The 21,049-nt window shown below is 35.5% G+C and overlaps 1 protein-coding gene across 1 annotated transcript in view; it reads right to left on the reverse strand.

Annotated features, from left to right (window-relative positions):
• Positions 1–21,049, reverse strand: part of ATRNL1 (attractin like 1) — a gene marked incomplete at its 5' end in the record, with an annotated part of 807,401 nt that overhangs the window by 501,944 nt on the left and 284,408 nt on the right. The window contains 2 exons of the mRNA XM_080822490.1: positions 690–847; positions 2,922–3,000. Coding sequence (XP_080678616.1) covers positions 690–847; positions 2,922–3,000 — 237 coding nt within the window. The remainder of the gene's footprint in view (positions 1–689; positions 848–2,921; positions 3,001–21,049) is intronic.

Raw genomic sequence — 21,049 nt, forward strand, 5'->3', positions numbered from 1 at the left:
GGAGAAACATGCTGCCTAGGCCAGGGGGCAGCTGTGATATTCTAAACCCAGAATCTGGTTCTGTCTTCCTTTGGAGCCCCTGAGGAATACTCGAGCACATTTTTCCATGGCTCTCATAACTGTGAGAGACGTCAAAAGCATGGACACAAGAGACTGAGCAGATCTGTTGTCTGTTGCAAAGTCCAGTCCCAAGAAATAGCCAGCTTTTCGCTCCTTTCCTGGACACCAGCCCTCAGACTTACCACCTGTACTTTAATTAGGCCAAAACCTTCCCTTTGAGCTAATATAAAGAAGGAGAAAACCATCTACTCTTGACCTATCTTCTACCTGTGCTGGGTCTTAAACTTCGACACCATGTAGATAAACTTTCTGTACTTGGATTCTGTTTTCCTACCCTTTCAGTGAGAGTATAAACTAGGCGAAATAATACTGCCTCACTGGCACTCCATTGTTACCAGAAAATAAAACTGTAATTAACATTAAACCAATAGATCTCGAACAGTCAAAAAATAAATAAACACATTCATCATCAGACATTCAAAGTACCCTTTTTTATCAAGGGTCAATACATGTTTCATGTTGTTCAAAACACAGAAATCTTATCCATATCATTACTTTGAACAATAACAGCATTGTTTTTGTGAAGAAAATATTCAATGGGCATTATGTTAAATACTATTAACACTTACCTGTATTTTAATAGGCCAGGAAAAGTTGCTGACGTACACATAGAAAGTAATGTTAGGATTGCTTCTAAAGTTAAATTTTTCATAGGAAAAGCTATCTCTGTATTCCTTTATATTAGTTTTGGAAACTATAGGAGTCTCCTCTCCGGATATTGTTCCAGCTAAAATGTAAATAATAATAACAAAATTTTAAAAGTCATACTAGGAAAAAAGGATCTTTATGAACTTAAAAATATAAGTTATATTTACTTAATTTTTAGAACTGTACATATAAAAACATAATTATCAAAATAACCTTGTTCACTATTTAGAGTGACAAAGGAGAAATAAAATAAGATTAATCATAAATGTAATGGAAATAGTATAAAAAATCATTTTTAAAAACGATACCACTGATTAAGTGCTATGTACTAGGCGGTGATGTAGAGATTTTACATTCTTTTCAAGTTAACAGTTTTATCCCAGAGGTATTCCATCTCTATTTTTCAAATTGAAACCTGGCCCTCAGAAAGTTAAGTTTATAGCTACTGAATGGTAAATTCCTCTTTGGAACTCAGATATATATTAGCTCCAGATACTGAGTTCCTTCCATTTACTACTCTACAGAGCCTCTCAAAACAAATCAGGACATATTTCACATGTCTCAATCCAATTAAAAAATGGAAAAGAAATGAATTTATTTGTCTTACTCACAAACTGAACCATCATTACTTTGAATAAATTGAAAGGAGGCTACAATTTAAAACATGAGCTAAATGTTCAATTAGTTAAACACATATTACATACTCAATAAGTATTTACTGAAATTAACCAAATGGAACAAAACATTTCCAACAATCTTACCAAGACTTCCACCTTACTTACTAAGTTACTTACTTACTTACTTAACTAAGTAAAAATATTTAGAATTAGTATACTGAGCAGCTGAATTAAATTTCATCACCTATTCCAAAATTATGTGGGATGCTGTTATGAAAGGCAGATTTCCTGACCCCATCTCCTAACCCCAAAAATAAAAATTTCTGAGATTTAGTTCTAGGAATCTAAAAGTTACAACTTCTTCCATTAAAAAAAAAAAAAAATGACCGTTCTAAACTAATTACAAAGGTTTTATATATTTTTGTTAACAAATTTTAAAAATCTTCTAGAGTCAGTTTATTGTGCCAAAGTAAATTTCAAATTAATAGCACAAGCTTTCATGAATTACTTTTTAAAAAATGATTCCATTTTTAAGTAATCTCTACACCCAACATGAGACTTGAACTTACAACCCTAAGATCAAGAGATACATGTTCTACTGAGCAAGCCCAGTGTTCCATCATGAATTTTTAATTAGTGAAGCTCAATATACCAAGATTTTACTATATCTTTGGTATCACAGTAACAAAACGTCTATATAGTTGCCCAAACTTCTCATTTTTAACACGTGTAATGTAGGTTCTAGAATTGCAAAGACCTCATCATTCTTGAAATCTACATCTCCATGATCCTACATATTAAAATAGCATAATGACTTGATTTTCAGAAATCAAATATGGATAACTGAGAATCCACATATTTTCTTTAAATAAGACTCCAACACTTTGATGTAAGAGTATATCTTTGATATAGAAAATAAAAACGAACAGAATTTCCTAAGATGTAAACACACACACAAAAAAAGTGAGCATACTTTTTTATAATCCAACATAGTTTATATTTCAACTTGGTTACATTTTTTAAAAGCCAAAAAACTTCAACTAATAAACCTTATTATGGAAGACATATTAAGTATAGGGTTTTTTTTAACCTTCTCTCAGCACTGAAGCTGACAAAGGGAATAGTATATTTCTAAGCTTGAAAGTAATAGAAATCAACATGCACAGAACGTCATTGTTTCGTATCAATATTAAGATTAATAGTTAAATTTATAGCTTCAATAGTGAATCAAATAATTGAAATCTCAGTCCCTAGTCATTAAAGAAGTAATCTATCTTAAATAAAATCATAGCAATTCATAAAACTGCCATTTTAAGTGGTGTACAATATTTGTTACCCATCTAATTTTAATTGAATAAGGGACAAAGTTAACAAAGGAATGAAACTTTATTAATAATACTACTTATTATTTTTACCTGAATCAGCACAATGACATACATTTTTTTATTTCAATTATTTGAATTAAGAATAAAAGGCCATGTTAGAACACCTTCCATAAACAGATGTGAAAGACATGTGACAACAAAATCCTCTTACCTGTTGAACCAACTGACCATGTAATGTTGAGATTAAAGTTGTTTGATGCATTAATTGAAATATCCAAATTTTTGTTTGACTACCAAGAAAGAAAATACTAGGGTTAAAAAATCAAATTACACTAAATAATATTTTATGTTTTAATTATGCCCATGCACTATTTCACAGACTTTATACATTTTGTCGTTATTCAACTAAGTATAGATGTCAGTTATACTTTTTAATGAAAATATATAGGTGATAAATTCAAAGGTAGTTTAAATTTCCCATTTATCCTCCCTACTATAATCCAGCCTTCTGTATGTAAACCAGAGGCTGCTGAAATTCATTGTTTGTATTTTGATTTTCTTTGTTGACCTGTAGATAATAGCTAAATGATACAGATTTGGGTTAGTCCAAAGTAATTTTACAGCAATGTAATATTATTGTTTTGTTGAAAGATTTCTTCTTAGGTGCATACCGTATTATTACACACACATTTTTGTAGTGAAAAAATATATATAAAATACATAAACCAGAACTTCAAGGTAAAAAATGGGTTAGAATTAAATCTATTGTCAAAATGTAAGAAATGCATAAATAATTAAGGTACCTATTTATTACTATTTTTTTATGCAGGATAAGTAGGAAGCCCTGACCACTAATCTGTATTAACTTCAGTAACTGTTAAAAGGTTGAGTATCATTTTAGGTATAAGTTATATTTATATAATTAGATATAATGATGTCATAAGCATTCTTTTTTTATATATATTTAAAGATCTTATTTATTTGACAGACAGAGATCACAAGTAGACAGAGAGGCAGGCAGAAAGAGAGGGGGGGAAGCAGGCTTCCTGCTGAGCAGAGAGCCTGATGTGGGGCTCAATCCCAGGACCCTGGGATCATGACCTGAGCCAAAGGCAGAGGCTTAACCCACTGAGCCACCCAGGTGCCCCTGATGTCATAAGCATTCTTAATGGCCCCTCTCATGATAGTTCAGCATCCTATCATTTCAAAAAAAAATGTGTCTGGGCTCTTGGTTTCAATTGTGACAAGATAGTAGAAAGTAAAACAGAAAGCTATGACATTTGGAAGCAGTCAAGAATTTCAGGAAGTTGAAAAAGGAAAAGACGGTCAAGAGAGAAGCAAACTAGAATTACAGCTAATCTGGACCTACGTGTGTGACACTATGGATAATATTGTGGAGAAATATTATTCACACCCATATTTACTGTAAAGATTTTATTTATTTATTTGAGAAAGAGAGAGAGAGAGAACAAGGGGAGAGGGGCAGAGGGAGAGGGAGAAGCAGACTCCCTGCTGAGCAGGGAGCTCCATCCCAGGACCCTGACATCATGACCAGAGCCAAAGGCAGATATTTAACTCACCTAGTGACCCAGATACCACTAAACCCATATTTTGAGTCAGATATTCCAAATTATATTAATGTCTTATATTTTCAAAGTCTGTAAGTTTGGAATTACACTCCAATTACTTGGTATTAAACATTCAAGAGGCCAATGTTAAAGAATGCAATTCTGGGGGCGCGTGGGTGGCTCAGTGGGTTAAAGCCTCTGCCTTCGGCTTAGGTCATGATCTCAAGGTCCTGGGATTGAGCCCCGCATCGGGCTCTCTGCTCAGTGGAGAGCCTGCTTCTCCCCCTCCTCTCTCTTTGCCTGCCTCTCTGCCTACTTGTGATCTCTGTCTGTCAAATAAATAAATTTTTTAAAAAAAGAATGAAATTCTGATAACAATCTATAACATAGATAAGTCTTGGAAATGTTAGGCTAAATGAAGTAAGCCAAACAAAAAAGAACAAATATTGTATAGTTACAATATTGTATGGTAAGAGATACCTAGAATATACAAATTCATAAAGACAGAAAGTAAAATAACAGGGTTACAGGGAGAAGAAATGAGGAATTATTGCTTAATGGATTTAGAAATTCTGTTTGGAATGATAAAAAAAATTTTGCTGATGGATAGTGGTGATGACTGTACAACACTGTAAATGTAATAATGCCACTGAATTGTCCATCTAAAAATGGTTAAAATGGTAAGTTTTATGTATATTTACAATAAAAAAGAAGTCAGTGGTGGTTATAAAGCTTTCTTATCACACTGAAGAATGTAGTTTCTGATATATTCCCAAGAAGATAGACATTTCCTTAAAATCTAAGGAATAAAGAGTAACATAAAATGAACATAAAAGGGATCCTATTTTACTGTAAAAGAAAATTTAAGAAATTATGTTATTTATTGGCAAATCAAAGAAAATACTTTAGAGGAAAGAAGCTAGCAAATGGCAGGATATATTCTGAAGTTTCATCTATTTGATAAACTATTAAAATATATGATAATGGAGGGGCACCTGGGAGGCTCAGTCGTTAAGTGTCTTGATCCCAGGATCCTGGGATGGAGCCCTGCATCAGACTCTCTGCTCAGCAGGAAGCCCGTTTCTCCCTCTCCCACTCCCTCCTGCTTGTGTTCCCTCTCTCGCTGTTTCTCTCAAAAAAAAATTAATTAAATTTAGTTTAATTTTAAAAATATGATATGGATTAAAAGATAAATTAATATATAATAAAAAACACAGCAATAGAGAGTGACATCAGCAAGATGGTGAAAGAGTAAGTACCAACACTTACCCTTCATAAAAACACTGATTTAACAATGTTATATGAACCAAAATACCTTTATGAGAGAACCAAAATCCAGCTTAAAAGTTGCAGAACCAAAGATTAATACAAAACTAACCATAGCCACATTATAATGGATAAGAAGAACAATTTCACTTTACCCACTTCAGCCCCTGCCACAGGGCAGCACTCAGAATTAGAGAAATCATCTCAGCTTATGACTTCTCCCTCAGGGAAAAGGGAGAGTGTAGCATATATCCAACATCCCTGGCCTTTCATTGCAGTGCACAAAAGGTCTGTTTCTGTTTTACCTCATCCAGAGCACTAAGAGAACAAGCATAGTTCAGCCGTCTGACAGCAGCTAAAAATAAAGAATGTAAGTGGGTGGCTTACTGCTGCTGTCATGGCTCTGCAACAGTGGGAGAAGGTGCATAACCCTGAGTCTTCTCCTTCAGAAGGGAAAATGAATGGGGTGTGCATTCAACACCCTGAATTTTCTGTGCACTTTCCAAGGGGAAAAGGTAGACAGCTCACTATAGCCAGAATGGCTCTCTGAAATTGAGGGAAGACATGCAAACTAAGACTTATCTCCTACGAGGAAGGAAGAGTTGAACATGATCATTCATAGAAAAGTTTTCAGATGCTCCCAGTATCTCTAACTAGGCTGAATGATGAAGGTTTTTCCCTTTAAAGTTGGTCTATAAAGACTAGGAGAAGCAATTGTTTCTTCAAATGCACAGACACCAATGCAAAGCTACAAGGTAAATGAAGGATTAGAGAAATATGACACAACCATAGCAACAAAATAAATTTCTAGTAAGTAACCCTAAATAAACAGAGCTCTAGAATTGCCTGGCAAGTAATTCAAAAATAATTATATTAAAGAAGTAAGGGAGTAATAAGAGACCACAGAAAGATAATTAAATGAAATCAAGAAAATATATGAACAAAATGTCAATATCTCAACAGAGATAGAACTAAAAAAAGAACCACAGAAGAATACAGTAAAAAGTTAAAAAAGAAAAATCAATATAGAGGCTCAACAACAAACTTGACTGAGCAGAAGATAGACTCAGTGAACTCAAAGGCAAATCATCTGAAGTTACATAGTAAGAGGAGCAAAAAGAAAAGAGAAAGAAAAGAAGTGAAGAAAGCCTAGTGGACTTATGTAATACTTCAATAAAAACCAATATATATATTATGAAAGTCCAAGAAAAAGAAGAGAAAGAAAGGGACAGAAATCTTATTTAAGAATATAATGGCCTAAAATCCAAGAAGTATAGGCATCTAGATTCATGAACCTGAAAAAACAGAAGGAAGATGAACCCAAAGAAATCAAATCAAATTGTTAAAAGTCAAAGACAAAATTTGGAAAAAACCAATAGCAAAGTGACTGATCACATACAAGTGAGCCCCATAAGGTTATGAGTGGATTTCTCAGCAGAAATTTTGCAGACCATAAAGGATTGAGATAACAAATTAAAAGTTTTCAAAGGAAAAATATACCGACCAGGAATACAATTTCTGGTAAAACTGTTCTTAGAAAAGTTGAGAGATAGGGGCGCCTGGGTGGCTCAGTGGGTTAAAGCCTCTGCCTTCGGCTCAGGTCATGATCTCAGGGTCCTGGGATCCAGCCCCGCATAGGGCTCTCTGCTCAGCAGCCTGCTTCCATTTTGCATTCCTCTCTCTCTGCCTGCCTCTCCACCTACTTGTGATCTCTGTCTGTTAAATGAATAAATAAAATCTTAAAAAAAAAAAAAAAGAAAAGAAAAGTTGAGAGATAAAGACTTTCCCAGACAAACAGAAGCTGAGGTAGCTTATCACTACTAGCTCTGCTTTACCAAAAAAAAAAAAAAAAAAAAAAAAAAATCAATGATAGTGAGAGGGGAGACAAACGTAAATGTATAGACTTTTGGTATGTGATTGAAATTATGTTTTAACAGCTTAAAAAATACTGCTATAACTACAATGTATTGTAAATAAATCTCATGATAACTACAAAGAAGATACATATAGAAGATAAAAAGAAAAAGAGCAAGAAATCAAAGCATATCATTACAAAAAAATCAATAAAGCACAATAAAAGACAGCAAAGGAAAAAAGAGGAACAAAAAATATATAAGACAGATAACAATTAACATAATGGCAATAGTAAGTCCTATCCTATCAATAATTACTTTAAACATAAATCCATTAACACCCCCCTCAATCAAAAGACATAGAGTGGACAATTGAATTTCAAAAAAAAAAAAAAAAACCAACAATATGCTATTTAAAAGAGACTTATTTCAGATTTAAGGACACTTATAAACTAAAAGAGAAGGGATTGGAAAAGATATTCTATGAAAATAAGAAACAAAAGAAGGAAGAAGTAGTATACTTATATGAAACAAAAACAGACTTTAAGTCAAAATCTTTAACAAGAGACAAACAAGGACATTATATAATGATAAATGGATCAATCAAGAAGATATAAGTATGATAAATGTATATGTATATACTATGAGAGCATCTAAATATAGAAACAAACATTGACACTACTGAAGGGAATAATAAAAAAAGTAGAATAATAGTAAGGGACTTCAGTACCCTATTTTCAACAATGGATAGAATATTCAAAGAGAAAATCCATAAGGAAAAAGTGGACTTGAACAACACTAGAAAACACAAGTGCTTAACAGACACAGAAACAAAATTCCACATAACAGCGTCAGAATCCACATTCTGTTCATATGCATGCGAGATAGTCTCCAAAATATAGCACATGTTAGGTCACAAAACAAGTCTTAATAAATTTAAGAAGAACAAATTTAAGAAGACTGAAAACATATCAGTTATCTTTTCTGACTACAACGGAATGAAACTAGGAATCAATAGCAGGAGAAAATTTTAAAAGTTAAAAATATGTAGAATTTTAATAACATATTTCTGAAATAATGGATCAAAAAGGAAATCAAAAGGGAAATCAGAAAATATGTTGAGACAAAATAAAATAAAATAATTATATACCAAAACTAATGGTATGCAACAAAACTAGTTCAAAGAGAAAACTAAAAGTAACAAATGCTTACATTAAAAAAGAAGAGCGCTTTCAGGGATTCCTGGGTGGCTCAGTCAGTTAAACATCTGTCTTCCATTCAGGTCATGATCCCAGGGTCTGGGATAGAGCCCCATGTCAAGCTCCCTTCTTGGTGGGGAGTATCTTTCCTCTCTATCTACTCCTGCACCCACCCCACTCCCCCGCTCATTCTCTCTCTCTCTTGCTCTCTGTCTGAAACAAATAAAATCTTTAAAAAAAAGACTTCTCATACAACCTCACTTTACACCTCAATTCAAAAGACAACAAACTATATTTAAAGCTAACAAAAGAAGTAAATATTAAAGACTAATACAGAGATAAATAAAGAATAGAAAACAAGAAAATCAACAAAATATGAGTTGCTTTTTTTTAAAAAGTTATCAAAATCAACACAATCTAAGACGAGAAGACTTAAAATGTAAAGTCATAAATGAAACATTACATCCTATGCTACAGAAATAAAAAGGATTCAGAGACTAATATGACTAATTTTATATCAACAAACTAGACAACCTAAAAGAAATCAATAATTCTTAAAATCATATAAACTACCAAGACAGAATCATGAAGAAATAGAAAATATGAACAGACCAATAACATGCATGGAAATTTAGTAATCAGAAAACTCCCAACAAAGAAAAACTCAGGAACAAATGGTTTCACTGGTTAACTCTAGCAAAAATTTAAAGAATTACTACCAGCCCTTCTCAAATTCTAAAAACTACAGAGAAGGGAATACTTCCCAACTCATTTTATGAGGCCAGATATAATCTGATACCAAAGCCAGACAATGACAGTACAAGAAATAAAAACTCTAGGCCAATAATACTGATAAACACAGTTGCAAAAATCCTCAACAAATACTAGCAACCTGAATTCAACAGCATGTTAAAAGGATCATTCACCACGATAAAGAGAGATTTATCCTTGGGATAAAAACATAGGTCAACATACATAAATCAACTAACGTGATGAGCTATAAAAGGAATGTACCCCAATATAATAAGGGCCAAAACTGACAAGCCCAAGTAAACATCATACTCAACACAGAAAAATTGAAAGTTTTCCCTCTATGATCACGAATAAGATAATGGGTGCCACCTAACATTACTTCTATTTAACAAAGTATTAGACGTCCTAGCAAAAGCAATTAAGTAAGAGAAATAAATAGAAGGCTCCCATGTCAAAAACGAAGAAGTAAAATATTATCTATTTGCAGATGACATAATCTTATATGTAGAAAAACCTGACACTGTACACACACACACACACACACAAGCCTGTTAGAACTAATAAGTTCAGTGAAGTTTCAGGATACAAAATGAACATTTAAAAAAGTCAGTTTTATTTCTATACGCTAACAGTAAATTATGTTAAAAGGAAGTTAAGAAAATAATCCCATTTATAATAGTATCAAAAAGAAGAACATACTTAAGAATAAACTTAACCCAGGGGATGAAAGATATACATTGAAAATTATATACTGATGAAAGAAAGAAGACACAAATAATGAAAAGATAGCCTGTGTTCTCAGATTGGGAATTTTAATATTGTTTAAATGTCCATGTTACTAAAAGAAATCTATAGGGGCACCTGGGTGGCTCAGTGGGTTAATCCTCTGCCTTCGGCTCAGGTCATGATCTCAGTGTCCTGGGATCGAGCCCCGCATAGGGCTTACTGCTCAGCGGGGAGCCTGCTCCGCCCTCTCTCTCTCTGCCTGCCTCTCTGCCTACTTGTGATCTCTCTCTCTCTGTTAAATAAACAAATAAAATCTTTAAAAAAATAAAAAATTAAATAAATCTATAAATTCAATATTATCTCATCAAATCCCTAGTGGCATCTTCACAGAAATAGAAAAAAACTATCTTAAAATTCATATAGAATCATAAAAGACCTCAAATAGCCAAAACAATCCTGAGAAAGAAGAACAAAGCTGGAGGTATTACACTGTCTGATTTCAAAATATATTACAAAGCTATAGCAATTAAAAATACAGTATTTGCATAAAGATAGACGTATGGTCCAGCATAATAGAGAGCCCAGAAATAAACCCACACATATATGGTTAAGTAATCTTCAATGAGGATGCCAAGAGTACACAATAGGGAAAGGATAGTGTCTTCAACAAATGTTAGGAAAACTGATAACTGCATTAAAGGAATGAAATTGGATCTTTATTTTCTTAGTCCACTAGGACTGCTATAAAAAGAATACCATACACTAGGGCAGGGGGAGTGGCTATAAAGAGGAGAATTGTACTTCTCACACATTTGGAGGCTGGAAACTCCAAGATAAAGGTGCTCGAAAAGTTGGTATCTGTTGAGGTCAACTTCCTACTTAATGGACAAGCCTCTTCTTGCTGTGTCCTCATATGGCAAAAGGTGAGGGTGCTCTCAAGGTCCTCTTTTAATCCCATTAATGAGGGCTCCACCCTCATGACCTAATTAACTCGCAAATGTCCCATCTCTAAACACCTTCACATTGAGCATTAGGATTTAACACATGATTCTGGGGTGGGGGGGGGGGCACAGACATATATAAAGAACACAAAGTGAATTAAAGAGACTGTGTAGAAGATGTGTCGAGCAAGAAGCTACTGTGGCTGAGGTCACAGAGGTTATTGCCTGTGTTGTCCTTTAAGATTTTGATGGATTCCTGTCCCACATTTAGGTCTTTCATTCATTTTGAGTCTATTTCTGTGTATGGTGTAAGAAAATGGTCCAGTTTCATTCTTCTGCTTGTGGCTGTCCAATTTTCCCAACACCATTTGTCAAAGAGACTGTCTTTTTCCCACTGGACATTCTTTCCTGCTTTGGTGAAGATTAGTTGACCATAGAATTGAGGGCCCATTTCTGGGATCTCTATTCCATTCCATTGATCTAAGGGTCTGTTTTTGTGGCAGTACCATACTGTCTTGATGATTACAGTTTTGTAATAGAGCTTGAAGTCTGGAATTGTGATGCTACCAGCTTTCTTTTTCAACATTCCTACAGCTATTTGGGGTCTTTTCTGGCTTCATACAAATTTTAAGATTATTTTTTTCTAACTATGTGAAAAAAGTTGATGGTATTTTGATAGGGATTGCATTGAAATGTATAGATTTCTCTAGGTAGCATAGACGTTTTAACACTATTTGTTCCTCCAATCCATGAGCATGGATGTTTTTCACTTCTTTGTGTCTTCCTCAATTTCCTTCATGAGCGTTCTATTGTTTTCAGAGTATAGATCCTTTGCCTCTTTAGTTAGGTTTATTCCTAGGTATCTTATGGTTTGGGGTGCAATTGTAAATGGGATCGACTCCTTAATTTTCCTTTCTTCTGTCTCATTGTTAGTAGAAATGCAACTGATTTTTCTGCAGTGATTTTTTATCCTGCCACTTTGCTGAATTCCTGTATGAGTTCTAGCAATTTGGATGTGGAGTCATTTGGGTTTTCCCCATAAAGTGCCACATCAGCTGCAAAGAATGAGAGTTTGACTTCTTTGCCAATTTTCAGATGTCTTTAATTTCTTTTTGTTGTCTGATTGTTGAGGCTAGGACTTCTAGTACTATGTTGAAAAACACGACATCCCTGCCATGTTTCTGACCTCAGGGGAAAAGCTCTCAGTTTTTCCCCATTGAGAATGATATTCACTGTGAGCCTTTTGTATATGGCTTTTATGGTATTGAGGTATGTTCCCTCTATCCCTACACTGTGAAGAATTTTAATCAAGAAAGGATGTTGTACATTGCCAAATGCTGTTTCTGCATCTATTGAGAGGATCATATGGTTCTTGGCCTTTCTTTTATTAATGTAGAGTATCATACTGATTAATATGAGGCCGTTGAAATCACCCTGGCAACCCGGGAATAAATCCTACTCAATTATGGTAAATAATACTTTTAATGTACTCTTAGATCTTATTAGCTAATATCTTGATGAGAATGAACTATTGGGACTTCATCAAGATAAAACCTTTTGCACAGCAACAAAATAGTCCACAAATCCAAAAGACAAACAATAGAATAGGAGAAGATATTTGCAAATGACATATCAGATAATGGGCTGGTATCTAAAATCTATGAAGAATTTATCAAACTCAACACCCAAAGAACGAATAATCCAATCAAGAAATGGGCAGAAAACATGAATAGACATTTCTCCAAAGAAGACATACAAATGGCCAACACACACATGAAAAAATGCTCAGCATCACTCAGCATCAGTAAAATACAAATCAAAACCACAATGAGATACCACCTCACACCAGTCAGAATGGCTAAAATAAACACGTCAGTAAACGACAGCTGTTGGCAAGGATGTGCAGAAAGAGAGACACTCTTAAACTGTTGGTGGGAATGTAAACTGGTGCAGCCACTCTGGAAAACAGTATGGAGGTTCCTCAAAAAGTTGAAAATAGAGCTACCCTAAGACCCAGCAATTGTCCTCCTAAGTATTTACCCTAAAATAAAAATGTTGTGATCAAAAGGAACACTTGTACCCCAACGTTTATACCAGCAATGTCCACAATAGCCAAATGATGGAAAGATCCCAGATGTCCATCAACAGATGAAAGGATAAAGAAGATGACATATATATACATACATATATATGTATGTATGCATACACACACACACACACACACACACACACAAAATGGAATACTTCTCAGCCAAAAAAAAAAAAAAAATCTTGCCATTTGCAACAATGTAGATGGAACTAGAGGCTCTTATGCTAAGTGAAATAAGTCAATCAGAGAAAGATAATTATATTATCTCACTCATAAATGTAATTTAAGAAACAAAACAGGGGATCATGGGGGAGAATAAAACAAGATGAAAGCAGACAGGGAGACAAACCAAGAAACTCTTAATCATGGGAAAAAAACTGAGGTGGCTGGAGGGGTGGGGGTGTAGGATGGAGTAACTGGGTGATGGGCATTAAGAAGAGCATGTAATGTAATGAGCACTGGGTATTATATAAGATTGATGAATCACTGAACTTTACCATCTGAAACTAATAATACAGTATATATTAATTAATTGAATTTAAATTTTAAAAAGTAAAAAATAAATACACATAATAAAATAAAAAATACAAACAAAATGCAATAAATAAAAAAGAAAAAGAAAATACAAATAAAAAATTAAATTAAATTAAAAGAATAAAGACACAGGTTGAAAAAGAGTCCATAGTGGAAACTTAAGGGGAGTAGGACAGATAGAGACAAATACTTTTCAGTTAGCCTTTTACTGAATGATTTATAAATTTAGAAAAAGTTAGAAAAAAAAGTGAGAAAGAGAAAGACTGTGTAGGAAGATAGTGTCAGAGTAGGAGGACCCTAGGCTCATCTCTTCCCATGAACACTAGATAACTATTGAATCATCCTAAATACCCCATGAATTGACCTGAAGACTGACAGAACAAAACTCCAGAACTAAAAGGAGAGAAGAGGCCACATCAAAGAAGGTAGGAAGTATGGAGATATGGTTTAGGGGAGAAATGGTTTGTGGGTGCTGTGGAAGGGAGGGAGCTGTTGTCATGGAGAAGGGCAAGAGAAAGAGCGGAGCACACAGGGAAATACAAAAGAACATTTCCCCAAAGCCACTGCCCTGGAAAATGAGAGGGGCTGAATTTCATGAGTTCTTGCAACCAGCAGGTCTTAAAGTCTGGAGTTTTAAAAGTCAGTAGCTTGACTGGTAAAGGGCCTGAAGGTCACTGTGCTCCTCCTGGAGAGAAAGCAGGCAAATATCACAGGGCAGACAGTGTGGAAACAGCAATCTGAAAAACATCTGGGGAACACAGGGTAGATTATTCTCTCCCCTGGAATCACATCCCTGAGAGGCAGCATTTATAGATATGCATCTGCAGGAAAAAATGATCTGGCCATTTCCCTCCCCTGCCCCTCAGCATAAACACAGAGCCACATACAAGGTGACGCATCCATCACTGGCTGCCTAACTTGCTTATATCAAGCCCAAACCCCTGCACGCTGGTGGGACTGCCTTCCTCGGTCAAGCTTGCCTCAGTCACACATACCAGAAATACTACAGAAAGCTCAGGCCATGGACTCTACATGATCTCTTCTTCATAAGGCCATTACTTTAAGAAAAGGAGGAGACATAACTGCCTTTTTTAACACACAGAAGATGTCATAGACTAAGACAAAATGCCAAGATACAAGAATTCATTCCAAAAGAAAGAACAAGAAAAGGTCATGGCCAGAGATCAAAGCAAAACCGATAAAAGTAACATGCCAGATGGAGAATTTAAAGCAATAACCATAAGGACACTCACTGGACTTGGGAAAGAATAGAAGACATCAGTGACACCATCAAATATAATAACATTCATATATACGAGTCCCAAAAGAAGAAGAGAGAAAAAAGGGGGCAGAAAATTGATTTGAAGAAATAATAGCTGAATACTTCCCTAATATGGGGAAGGAAACAGACAACCAGAGCCAGGAGGCAGAGAACTCCCACCAAAACCAACAAAAGCAGGCCAACACCAAGATTGTAAGTAACAAAATATAGTGTTAAATAAAAAATCATAAAAGTGGGGCACCTGGGCTCAGATAATGATCTCAGTGTCCTAGGATTTGGCCCTGAGGTGGGCTCCCTGCTCAGGAGGGAGTCTACTTCTCGCTCTCCTTCTGCACCTCCCCAACTCATATTTTCTCTCTCTAAAATAAAGAAATAAATTTTTTTTTAAAAAATCATAAAAGCAGTAAGACAAAAGATGTCCTTAACTTACAAGGGAAGACCCATAAGGCTAGCTAGAGATTTCTCAACAGAAACTTGGCAAGCCAAAAGGAGTGGCATGCTATATTAGAAGTGCAGAATGGGAAAAATCTGCAGCCAAAAATATTCTACCCAGAAAGGTTATCATTCAGAATAGAAGGAGAAATAAAGAGTTACCAAGACAAACAAAAACTAAAAGAGTTCGTGAACACTAACTCAGCCCTGCAAGATATAGTAAAGGGGCCTCTTCTAATGCAAAGGAGAGACCGAAAGTGACAAACACAAGAAAGGATGAGAGAAAATCCCCAGAAACAAGAAAAAACAAATAATAAAATAGCAATAAATACATATCTGTTAATAAGTACTTTAAATGTAAATGGATAAATGCTCCAGTCAAAAGACAGAGGATGCCAGATGGATTAAAAATAAGACCAATATGGGCGCCTGGGTGGCTCAGTGGGTTAAAGCCTCTGCCTTTGGCTCAGGTCATGATCCCAGGGTCCTGGGATCGAGCCCCGCATTGGGCTCTGTGCTCCATGGGGAGCCTGCTTCCCCCTCTCTCTCTGCCTGCCTCTCGGCCTATTTGTGATCTTTGTCTGTGAAATAAATAAATAAAATCTTCAAAAAAAAAATAAGACTAATATGCCATATGCTGCCAACAAGAGACCCATTTTAGACCTGAAGACACTTGCAGATTGAAAGTGAGGGGATGGGGGAGGAGTCAAGATGGCAGAGAAGTAGCAGACTGAGATGAAATCAGGTAGCAGGAGATCAGCTAGATAGCTTATCAAACCATTCCGAACACCTATAAATCCAACAGGAGATCAAAGAGAAGAAGAGCAACAATTCTAGAAACAGAAAATCGACCACTTTCTGAAAGGCAGGAACAGCGGAGAACTGAATCCAAAGGGACAGGAAGATAGACTGTGGGGGGAGGGGCCAGCGAGTGGCAGAGCAATGGAGCACAAAATCAGAACTTTTAAAAGTCTGCTCCACTGAGGGACATCACTCCAGAGCTAAACCAGGGTGAAGCCCATGCAGGGACAGTGAAGCCTCATGTCCTGCAGGGTCACAGAAGGATCAGGGGTGTCTGAGTGTCAGAGAGCTCACAGGTATTAGAGCAGGGAAGCAGGCTACAGAGACGGAGCCAAGGTGTGAGGTCTCAACTCACGGTTACCTTGAACTGTAATCCGTGGCACAGGTCACTGCTCTGTGAGTGGGGACCCCACAAGATCCGAGGAGACCCCCTGGAAGAGCTCAGGGATCTGCTGGGTTCAGAGACTCCAGGCAGAGCTGTGTGCCAGAGACAGAGATGATTGGTAACAGGCTGGGTGAGCTCAGAGTGCAACCAGAGGCCAGGGAGACGGGAGTGAATGAGTGCTTTTCTCCAAGGGCGCACTGAGGAGTGGGGCCCTGAGCACTTGGCTCCTCCGGGCTGGAGATTGGGAGGCCACCATTTTTATCCCCATCCTCCGGAACTCTATAGAAAGTGTTGAGGGAACAAAAGCTCCCAAAAGCGAACCCGAGTGGATTACTTAGCATGGCCCCTGGTAAGGCTGGTGCAATTCTGCCTCGGGCAAAGACACTTGAGAATCACTACAACAGGCTGCTCACCCAGAAGATCAACAAGAAATCCAGCCAAGACCAAGTTCACTTACTAAGGAGAACAGCGGAATTCCAGAGAAGGAGAAAGCAAAGCATGGAATTCATAGCTTTCTCCCCATGATTCTTTAGTCTTGCAGAGTTAATTAATTTTTTTAATTTTATTTTTTTTCTTCTGCTAAATTTTTTTTAACTTTTATCCTTTCCTCTTTTAACGTTTTTTAACCAGGTTATCTTAACAAAGGTATATTAGAGAGAATTATTGTAGAGAATTTCCCTAATATAGCAAAGGGAACAAGCATCAAAATTCAGGAGGTGCAGAGAACCCCCCTCAAAATCAATAAGAATAGGTCCACATCCCATCATCTAATAGTAAAATTTACAAGTCTTAGCAACAAAGAGAAAATCCTGAAATCCTGAAAGCAGCCTGGGACAAGAAGTCTGTAATATACAATGATGAAAGTGAGGAGATGGAAAAACATTTATCATGCAAATGAATGTCAAAGGAAAGCTGGAGTAGCAATATTTATATCAGACAAACTAGATATTAAAACAAAGACTGTAATAAGAGACAACGAAGGGCACTACAAAATCATAAAGAGGAAAATCCAACAAGAACATAACAATTGCAAACATTTTTGTACCTAACAGGGACACTCAAATATATAAAACAATTAATAACAACTATAAAGGAAATAATAGATAGTAATGCAATAATAGTGGGGAACTTTAACACCCCACTGAAGTCAAAGGACAGATTTTCTAAATAAAAAGACAAGGGAAAAATGGCTTTGAATGACATATTGGACCACATGGAAATAACATATATTCAGAACATTCTATCCTAAAAACAGCAGAATACACATTCTTTTCAAGTGCACGAGGAACATTCGCCACAATAGAACATATATTAGGCCACAAAACAGGCCTCAACATATACAAAAAAACTAAAATCATACCACGTATCTTTCCTGACCATAATGCGATAAAACTAGAAGCCAACCGTAAGGAAATATATGAAAATACTACAAATACATGGAGGTTAAACAACCTGTTACTAAACAATCAAAGGGTCAAAGAGGAAACCAAAGAAGAAATAAAATAAAAATACATGGAAACAAATGAAAATGTAAATACAATAGTCCAAAACATTTGTGATGTAGCAAAAGCAGTCCTAAGAGGGAAGAATATAGCAATACAGGCCTACCTCAAGAAGCAAGAAAAATCTCAACTATACAACCTAACCTTACACCTAAAGGAATTAAAAAAGTAACAGCAAATTAAGTGTGAAGACAGCAGAAGAAGGGAAATAATAAAAATGAGAGCAGAAATAAATAATATAGAAACTAAAAACCGAATTAATCTATGAAACTAGGAGCTGGTTCATTAAAAAAAATTAAGAAAATTGAAAAACTCCAGTGAGACTTATCAAAAAGAAAAAGGGCTCAAATAAATAAAATCAAAAATTAAAGAGGAGAAAGAAAAACCAACACCACAGAAATACAATTATAAGAGAATATTATGATAAAATATATGCCAACAAATGGGAAAACCTAGAAGAAAAGGATAAATTCCTAGAAACATAATAACAATCAAAACAGAAACAGGAAGAAACAGAAAATATGAACAGACTGATAACCAGCAAAGAAATCGAATCAGTAATCAAATAACTTTCAACAAACAAAAATCCAGGACCAGAGAGGTTTACAGATAAATTCTAACAAACATGTAAAAAAGAGTTAATACTCATTCTTCTTGAACTATTCTAAATAACAGAAAAGGAAGGAACACTTCCAAATTCATTCTATGAGGCCACCAACCCAGACACTGAAACCAGATAAAGATTCCACAAAAAAAGAAGGCTACATGGTGAATATCTCTAATGAAAATAGCTGCAAAAATTCTCAATAAAATGCTAGCAAACCAAATCTAATAATACATTAAAAAAATTATTCACCATGATCAGTGGGATTTATTTCTGGGCTACAAGTGTGGCTCAATATTCACAACTTAATCAATATGATCCAACATATTAATTAAACAAAGGATAAAAACCATAGGATCATTTCAATAGATGCAGGAAAAGCATTTAACAAAATAAAACATTCATTCATGATAAAAGCCCTCAACAAAGTAGGTTTAAAGGGAACATACCTCAACATAACAAAGGCTATATATGAAAAACCTATAGTTAATATCATCCTCAATGGAGAAAAACTGGCAGTTCTTCCTCTATAGTCAGGAACAAGAGAGATGTCCACTCTCACCACTGTTATTTAACATAGTATGGAAAGTCTTGGGCCACCAATAAGACAACAAAGAAATAAAAGGCAGCCAAATCAGCAAGGAAGAAATCAAACTTTCACTATTTACAGATGACATGATACTATATATAGAAAAACTGAAAGAGTCCACCAAAAAATTGCTAAAACTGATACATGAATTCAGTCAAGTTGCAAAATATAAAATGAACATACAGAAATCTGTTTTATTTCTATACACTAATAATGAAAAGCAGAAAGAGAAATCAAGGAATCAATCCCACTGACTATTACACCACAAAAACCATAGGATACCTAGGAATAAACCTAACCAAAGAGGTAAAAGATCTGTACTCTGAAAACAGAGAACATTTATGAAAGAAATTGAAGATGACAGAAAGAAATGGAAACACTTCCCATGCTCATTGATTATAACAAATATTTTTAAAATACCCAAAGCAATCTACACATTTAATGCAATCCCTATCAAAATACAAATAGCATTTTTCACAGAGCTACAACAAACAATCTTAAAATTTGTACAGAACTACAAAAGACCCCAAATAGCCAAAGCAATCTTGGGGGGGAGGGGAGGAAACCTGGAGGCATCACACTTCTGGACTTCAAGCTATACTAAAAAGCTGTAGTGATCAAGACAGCATGGTACTGGCACAAAAACAGACACACAGAATAGAAAACCCAGAAATGAACCCACAACACTATGGTCAACTAATATTCAACAAAGCAGGAAAGAATATCCATGGACAAAAGATGGTCTCTTCAACAAATGATGCTGGGGAAACTGGATAGCAACATGCAGAAGAATGAAATTGGACCACTTTCTCATACCACACACAAAAATAAATTCAAAATGGATGAAAGACCTAAACATGAGACAGAAATCCATCAGAATCCTAAAAGAGAGCACAAGCAGTAACTTCCTTGACATCGGCCACAGCAACTTCTTGCTAGTTATCTCTCTGGAGGCAAGGGAAACAAAAGCAAAAAGAAACTACCAGGACTTCATCAAGATAAAAAGCTTCTGCACGGCAAAGGAAACAATCAACAAAACCAAAAGGCAACCTACTGCATGGGAGAAGATATTTGCAAATGACATCTCTGATAAAGGATTAGTATCCAAAATCCATAAAGAACTTATCAAACTCAACACCCCCAAAACCAAATAATCCAGTTAAGAAATGAGCAGAAGACATGAATAGACATTTCTCCAAAAAAGACATACAGATGGCTAACAGACGCATCAAAAGATGCTCAATATCACTCATCATCAGTGAAATACAAATCAAAACTACAATGAGATATCACCTCACACCTGTCAGAATAGCTAAAATTAGCAATACAGGAAACAACAGGTGTTGGCGAGAATGTGGAGAAAGGGGAACCCGTTTACACTGTTGGTGGTAATGCAAACTGGTCCAACCACTCTGAAAAATTGTAGGGATACTTCTCAAAAAGTTGAAAATAGAGCTACCCGATGACCCAGAAATTGCACTAGCAGGTATTTACCCAAAGGATACAAAAATACTGATTCAAAGGGGCACATAAACCCACATGTTTACAACAGCATTATCAACAATAGCCAGCCAAATAATGGAAAGAGCCCAAATGTCCACTGACTGATGAATGGAGAAAGCAGCTGTGGTACAAATATATACAATGGAATTATTACTCAGTAATAAAAGAGAATGAAACCTTGCCATTTGCAATGATGTAGATAGAGCTAGATATCATTATATAAGCAAAATAAGTCAGAGAAAGAAAAATACCATATGATTTCACTCACATATGAAATTCAAGAAACAAAACAGACGAACAAGGGGTGGGGAG

The sequence above is a fragment of the Martes martes genome (genome assembly GCF_963455335.1).
Source record: "Martes martes genome assembly, chromosome: 14".
NCBI classification, from domain to species: Eukaryota; Metazoa; Chordata; class Mammalia; order Carnivora; family Mustelidae; genus Martes; species Martes martes.